We start from the raw sequence: 7,393 nt of genomic DNA, 5'->3' as shown, positions 1-7,393 counted from the left end.
AACCTTTTACAATATTTATAAATAATAAGCGCCGACTCCACAAAGATCAGATGCTACAAAATGAGCTTTTGACATTTCAAAAGAAAAAACAAATCTTACAATTCATTCTTTGCGTTGGTCTTAAGATCACACGGCCGAGCGGTGACAACGAGCGGTGATCAGTGAGGCAGCTTGTTGATCGGCCCTCGTTGGCTCCTTTCACATCGAGCAATGATCGGCTATGTCTGGGGATGAGCGCTCGTTACTCCGATCATTCATCCCCATACATTTCCATCATGTTGGCAGCAGATGTGAGATGTGCTGTCGAGAACGAGGATATTTAACGCTGCTTAAAAATGGGCTCATTCGTCGGCTGATCATTCGTATGTTCACACGGCAATGAATCGGGAACGAGCGTTCATATGAACACTAGTTTGCCCGATAATTGGTCTGTGTAATCGGTCCTTAAAGGGGTTGTCCAGGCACAGACAACTGATGACCTATCCACAGGATAGGTCATCAGTATATGATCGGTGAGGATCCGACGCTTGGACCCCGCACCAATCAGCTGCTCACTTGAATAGGAGCGGAGCTGCATCTCGGCCACTATTCTGTGACCGGAGCGATCTACTTCCGGAATAGACCTCCAGTGCCCTGCAGGGTCCGGGTGTCAGATCCTCACGATCATATACTGATGACCTCTCCTGTGGATAGGTCATCAGTTGTCCGTGCCTGGACAACCCCTTTAAGGCTGTGTTCACACTGCCATCAGTTCCGTCACATTTCATAGCAAAAATGACAGACAAGGGGACGCCGACAGACCATATTAGTCGGAAACAAACCCCATTGTATGTATACGCCATTGGTATCTGTTATACAACAGTTTCGGCAACGCAAGTGTGAACATAGCCATAACCTTTGATCCTTCCCCTGATTTCAGGCGTACCACCAGCCGGTCTTCTACCGCATGACATGGTCTCTCAAGATAATAGTTGTTTGTTCTCACGCGTTGAACATTTTGATTGGTCCAGTGTGGAACCTCCCGCCCAGGTTTCAATTGGGCGTTTTGTGGTTTGATGGGTCCCTCAGAGGGTCACTAGTAATTGGAGTCTTCCATGTGAGTCTTTTTGTGAACATATAATTCATAGTAAATGCTGAAACATTTGCCGCATTCGGGGCACTGGAATGGTTTTTCTCCTTTGTGATTTTTTTCGAGGGTAAGATTTGGTTCATTGTCGAAACGTTTCCTATAAACAGGACATTTCGCATCTCTATTGTGTTTCTTCTGTTCCACGGGTTGAACGTTGTCCGTAAAATATTTGCCGCAATCTGAACACGCGACCGGCTTCGGTTTGACGTGCGTTTTTAGGTGGGCATCTAGTTGTAACTTCCTTAGAAAATATTGTCCACATTCTGAACATTGGAGGGTTTTCTTTCGAGAGTGAGCTCTGGAGTATTTCGTAAGGTTGGAAATGTCACCAAATGTCTGAGCTGCCTCAGGAGTCCTCACTGATCTAGCACCATTTCTGATGGACAATCTGGTTTCCGGGCCGCCAGGTTTACCACGATTTGAGGTGCTCGCAACGCATTCCTGGGAAATATCCCGTTTGTGGTTTGTGCCACCTGCATTAGTGTGGTCTATGTCAACCAGGTGAGCTAGTACTATAACCTTCACAGGGGGCGAGGAGTTTTCGGTCTTCACATCTGGAGAACCCAACGTTGGTGAATGTTGTACATTCATTTCCTCCTTAACACAAGTAGATGGAATTTTTTGCGTATGGTCTTTGAAGGTCTCGCTGGTGACCGGTTCCTCATGTGGTTGATCAATGGGATATTTGGCATTGCCAAGGCATGAATCTGGTTCCTCTTTAACAGGAGTGGATTGGTAATGGTTTACGCCATCGAATGAGACCGGTTCCTCCTTAACATGTGTAGGTGGACATGGTTGTGTATGATCTGTAGGGTATGTGAGGTCTCCGCTATCACAGGAATCTGGTTCCTCCTTAATGTGAGTAGATGGACATTGTGCATGATCTCCAGCTGTATACATATCGGGATGAGCCATGTTTCCTCGACTATCAGAGTCTGGTTCATTTTTAATATAAGAAAGCGGATATTGCTGTGGATAGTTGGTTGGTGTATATCGGTTGGGGTCATCACATGAGACTGGTTCCTCCTTAATAGGAGTAGTTGGGTGGTGTTGTGTATGATCTATGGATGTATAAATGTTGGGTGCGGTGAGATCTTCATCACATGATAATGGTTCCTCCTTAATATGAGGAGATGTATATTGTAGATGGTCTGTGGGCAGATAACTGTTGGGTTCGGTGAGATCTTCACATGAGACTGGTTCCTCCTTAATATGAGAAGAATGATATTGTTGTGTAGGATCTGGGGTTGTATAAATGAGAGGATCTGTGAGGTTTCCTCCATCATATGACACTGGTGCCTCGATAATATGAGTAGATGGGTAGTGTTCGGTGTCCTCTATGGATGTACAAATGGAGTCTGTGAGGTTTCCTCCATCACGGGAGAACGGTTCCTCCTTAATATGAGGAGATGTATATTGTAGATGGTCTGTGGGTGGATAACTGTTGGGTTCAGTGAGATCTTCACATGAGACTGGTTCCTCCTTATTATGAGAAGATTTATATTGTTGTGTATGATCTGTGGGTATATACATGAGAGGATCTGTGAGGTTTCCTTCATCACATGAGGCTGGTGCCTCCATAACATGAGTAGATGCATAATATGCGGTATGATCTATGGATGTACAAATGGGGTCTGTGAAGTTTCCTCCACCACGTGAGACTGGTGCCTCCATAACATGAGTAGATGCATAGTATTCCGTATTATCTATAGGTATACAAATGGGGTCTGCGAGGTTTCCTCCATCACGGGAGACCGGTTTCTCCTTAATATGAGGAGATGTATATTGTAGATGGTCAGTGGGTGGATAACTGTTGGGTTCGGTGAAATCTTCATCACATGAGACCGGTTCCTCTTTATTATAAGAAGATGGATATTGTGGTGTATGATCTGTTGGTATATACAGAACAGAGTCTGTGAAGTTACCTCCATCACATGAGGCTGGTGCCTCCATAACATGAGTAGATGCATAGTATTCCATGTTCTCTATGGATGCACAAATGGGGTCTGTGAGGTTTCCTCCATCACGGGAGACCGGTTTCTCCTTAATATGAGGAGATGTATATTGTAGATGGTCAGTGGGTGGATAACTGTTGGGTTCGGTGAGATCTTCATCACATGGGACTGGTTCCTCCTTATTATAAGATTGATATTGTTGTGTATGATTTGTGGGTATATACAGGGCAGGGTCTTCTGTGGGTATATACAGGGCCGGGTCTTCTGTGGGTGTATACAGGGCCGGGTCTTCTGTGGGTGTATACAGGGCCGGGTCTTCTGTGGGTGTATACAGGGCCAGGTCTGTAAGGTTTTCTTCATCACATGACACTGGTGCCTCCATAACATGAGTAGATGTGTAGCGTTCGGTATCATCTATTGGCGTACAATCGTCATCTGTGAAGTTTCCTCCATCACATGAGCCTTTTTCTTCCTTCATATAAGTAAATGGACCTGGTTCTCGCTTTATGGCGGTGTAATTGCGGAGGTCTTTTAAACTTCTTCCATCACAAGAAACGTTGGGTAACTTATTTCTGGGGATCTTCGAGTCGTTTCGTATACGGTTCCAAGCGAAGTCTTTTGATTGGTTGGAGAAACAAGAACCTTCTTCCGGTGACGTTTCATTACCACAAAGGCCATCTAGAAAAAAACAAAGACCACCTTTAATTCCTACTCGGTTTAACGCTTGGTGAGGATTAGAACCGAGCGGTTCCAGGTTTTCATTAACCCCTAAATTGTAACTAAACTTTCATAAAATGTTTGACTTCGGCTACATTCACACAGGGCGGATCCGCCGCGTCTAAGTCCACATGGTATCCGCTGTCTATACCTACCCTCTGACGCCCTACAGCCCAGCCTCACGGGAGGACGTTTCATCCCACGTGACCGCTGCAGCCTGCGATTTGTTTCCGCAATGAAATCCATTGCGGATCATACACAGTATTTACTACGTGTGGACTTACCCATATAGCGACACGTCAGAAGTAATGATCAGTGGGGTCAGAGTGCCGAGACCCCCACGATCGCTAAAAGAGCCTTCATTTCTGATCGGCTTTGATCGACTCCCCTCGGAAAGCCGAGTGAGTGGCGGACGAGCTGAATAGTAAGTCTACGATCCGCACACCGCTCGCTTGGCTATCCGTGGAGGGGCACAGCGCTCACCCGAGAACTTCTGCTCCCTCATTTATACCAATCTGTGGGGTCTCAGCCCTCGGACCCCCCACTGATTCAAACTTCTGACATGTCAACGGTTCTATGAAACTTTAGTTACACTTTAGGGCTCAGGCCATTTTTCAATCTCAGAATTTCATTTTTTTTGTCCCGCATTCCAATAGCCAGAACTTACACATTTTTAATGGCGCCATTTAATGTACTGAACAACTTAAAAAATTATTTTGTGGGGTGGAATGTCAAAAAAACAGCAATTCCCCTATTTTTTGGGGAGCTTATGGTTTTGTGGCGTTCACCACGCGCTAAAAATGACACGTTATCTTTATTTGGCGGGTCGATAGGATTACAGTGGTAACAAATTTATAAAATTTGTTAAAAACAAAAATTGGAATAGTTCGGACTTTCACAGACGCAGCGATAACAATATGTTTCATTTTTTATTGTTTACATTATTTTATGGGAAAAGGGATGTTTTGTTTTTTTTTAAACTTTTGATGTTTTTTTTTTTATATTTTCCCTTTTGTTTTAGTCCCACTAGGGGACTTGAACAAGCGATTGTTAGATCATATACTTAGGTATTGCTGTGTATGGTACTTATTGCCAGAGGTGGGTCTTAAAAGGGAGGTCCAACATGGCAGACCTAAGGATCTTCATTAGCCTGTAATGAAGTCTATCAGCCTTGCGCGATTGCGTCATCGGGAGGGGGGGGGGGTGATGTTGTAATATTAGGGGCATTAGGCAAGATGACGACTTAGGGGAGTCATCTGTTGTCAGACAGTGGGATGTCCTGGGCTATAGGGTATTTTGAACATTATAGTGATAAAAACAGACTCTAACCCGGTGATGTGCGGTTCCGGTGGTCCTCCATCATGACGTCCTTGTACAGATCCTTCTTACCCGGTGATGTGCGGTCCAGGTGGTCCTCCATCATGACGTCCTTGTAGAGATCCTTCTTACCCGGAGATGTGCGGTTCCGGTGGTCCTCCATCATGACGTCCTTGTACAGATCCTTCTTACCCGGAGGTGTGCGGTTCCGGTGCTGCTCCATCATGACGTCCTTGTAGAGATCCTTCTTACCCGGAGGTGTGTGGTCCCGGTGGTCCTCCATCATGACGTCCTTGTACAGATCCCTCTTATCGGGTGATGTGAGGGGCCGGTGGTCCTCCACCATGACGTCCTTGTATAGATCCCTCTTGCCCGGTGATGTGCGGTTCTGGTGGTCCCCAATGACGTCCTTGTACAGATCCCTCTTACCCGGGGGTGTGCGGTCCCGGTGGTCCTCCATCATGACGTCCTTGTACAGATCCTTGTGGTCTTCTATATACTCCCACTCCTCCATGGAGAAATAGACGGCGACATCCTGACATCTTATAGGAACCTGACACACAATGAGACAGTCATCATCCCGACACATTATACCTGGTGTTACTATATAATGTCCCAGCATTCCCGGTAGTCCTCACCTCTCCGGTCAGCAGCTCGATAATCTTGTAGATTAGGTCCAGGATCTTCTCGTTGTTCCTCTCATGGATCAGTGAATGAGGTGGAGGCCCCGTGATGGGGGTCTCACACTCACCAGACGTCTTCTTCACTACTGTGTAGTCCTGCGTACGGAGAGAGACTCCGATAAATATCACTATATACTTTCCCAGAATCCCTCACCTCTCCGGTCATGTCCCTGTATTATTAACAACGTCGTGGCCAGTGACATCATTCCCTCACCTCTCCAGTCAGCAGGTGGATGATCTCCAGGGTGATATTTAATATTACTTCTGTCACCTCACGCTCGTCCTTCTCCATTCTGGTCACAGTTGTCACCATCATGTATTAGACAATGGAAGCCGTTTACTATAAAGTATGAAGTTAGTAGGGTTTAGTACTTTCTACTCGAACAACACTGGATATGAAGGATATAGATCAATTTAATACAAATGGTTCATTAAAGAAAACAAATATAACAAAAAAATAAAATAAAATTGTAGACTATCAACCTATGTATTGACCCGGTGGCTGGACCTACAATATAATGCGGGACGAGCACTGGAGGGAGATTATCAAAGGATTTACTACTGTGAAAACGTCATGGTTGTCGTAGAGTTTGGAAGGTAGATTGAGTGAATTTTTCGAGATTGGGGAAAAATTATCTCCGACACTCAATTAGGAGAATCGGCATCTCACATAACCAATCAGAACCCTACTCCTTACTGACGAGGAGCAACAACTCCGAAACAGTGCTGTTTACAGATACTGCAGGGGTCTCTAGCTCCATGGCTCTAATTCTTGGTCTACCAAAGACTTCTCATACGTCCGGGAGGAACTTCAGTAGCCAAGGACTTATCGGACGTGTCATTGCTACTAAAGGCTCTATCCATATGGGAGGAGGCGGCGCACGCATGAGGTCGTCTCCTTCATAGTTATGGAAGTAGTTGAGCGTTTCACAACGTCCATAACCTACAATGGTGAGACCCACATGAATGGAGAGATGGCTGCCCACCTTGTCTTCTACTCTCTGGAGTGCTGAATCTATCAGACAATTATGGTATTTCCGATGCCGCCCAGTAGTTCCCTCATAACAGTGGAAGTCACACAGTGTAACATTACCTGTCCCTGCTCCCACATGGCATAACGAAGCACGCCAATCCTCTTCTCTCGACCACCGGAGGAAGCTCACATTCTCGACCAACCGTGTCTTCCGGAACGAACAGGAGATAAACAAGTAGATCGGTGTCATGATGTATTGGGGGCCACACAAAACATTATCGTGGGCCGCAGGTATTACATATACAGAACTGTCTGCAGACAGAGTAGAGGACGCGTGCGGAGAGGAGAGGATAAGGGACATACATACACAGATGGGATAGTAGAGGATGAGAGAGGAGAGGATAAGGGACATACATACACAGATGGGATAGTAGAGGATGAGAGGAGAGGATAAGGGACATACATACACAGATGGGATAGTAGAGGAGGAGAGAGGAGAGGATAAGGGACATACATACACAGATGGGATAGTAGAGGAGAGAGGAGAGGATAAGGGACATACATACACAGATGGGATAGTGGAGGATGAGAGAGGAGAGGATAAGGGACATACATACAC

At 45.7% G+C, this 7,393-nt stretch overlaps 1 protein-coding gene and 1 long non-coding RNA gene across 2 annotated transcripts; both read right to left on the bottom strand.

Annotated features, from left to right (window-relative positions):
- LOC142663402 (uncharacterized) lies at nucleotides 1-4,044 on the bottom strand. The gene has a single exon (XM_075842011.1). It carries the CDS (start codon nucleotides 3,560-3,562, stop codon nucleotides 1,076-1,078), a length of 2,487 nt encoding a protein of 828 aa, XP_075698126.1. The 5' UTR covers nucleotides 3,563-4,044; the 3' UTR covers nucleotides 1-1,075.
- A 1,716-nt stretch (nucleotides 4,045-5,760) lies between these two features.
- On the bottom strand, nucleotides 5,761-7,030 carry LOC142663475 (uncharacterized). Its single transcript, XR_012851096.1, has 3 exons — nucleotides 6,895-7,030; nucleotides 6,016-6,141; nucleotides 5,761-5,897 (listed from the first exon to the last, which is right to left on the bottom strand). It is a non-coding gene; the product is annotated as an uncharacterized LOC142663475 (long non-coding RNA).
- Nucleotides 7,031-7,393: the final 363 nt, after the last annotated feature.

The sequence above is a fragment of the Rhinoderma darwinii genome, chromosome 11, assembly GCF_050947455.1.
Source record: "Rhinoderma darwinii isolate aRhiDar2 chromosome 11, aRhiDar2.hap1, whole genome shotgun sequence".
Lineage (NCBI taxonomy): Eukaryota > Metazoa > Chordata > Amphibia > Anura > Rhinodermatidae > Rhinoderma > Rhinoderma darwinii.
Note: the sequence above shows the minus strand (reverse complement) of the source record. Positions and strands in the feature narration are given on the sequence as shown.

Coding starts and splice junctions, on each gene's coding strand:
- LOC142663402 (XM_075842011.1), bottom strand. CDS start 3,562: ATGAAGGAAGAAAAAGGCTCATGTGATGGAGGAAACTTCACAGATGAC.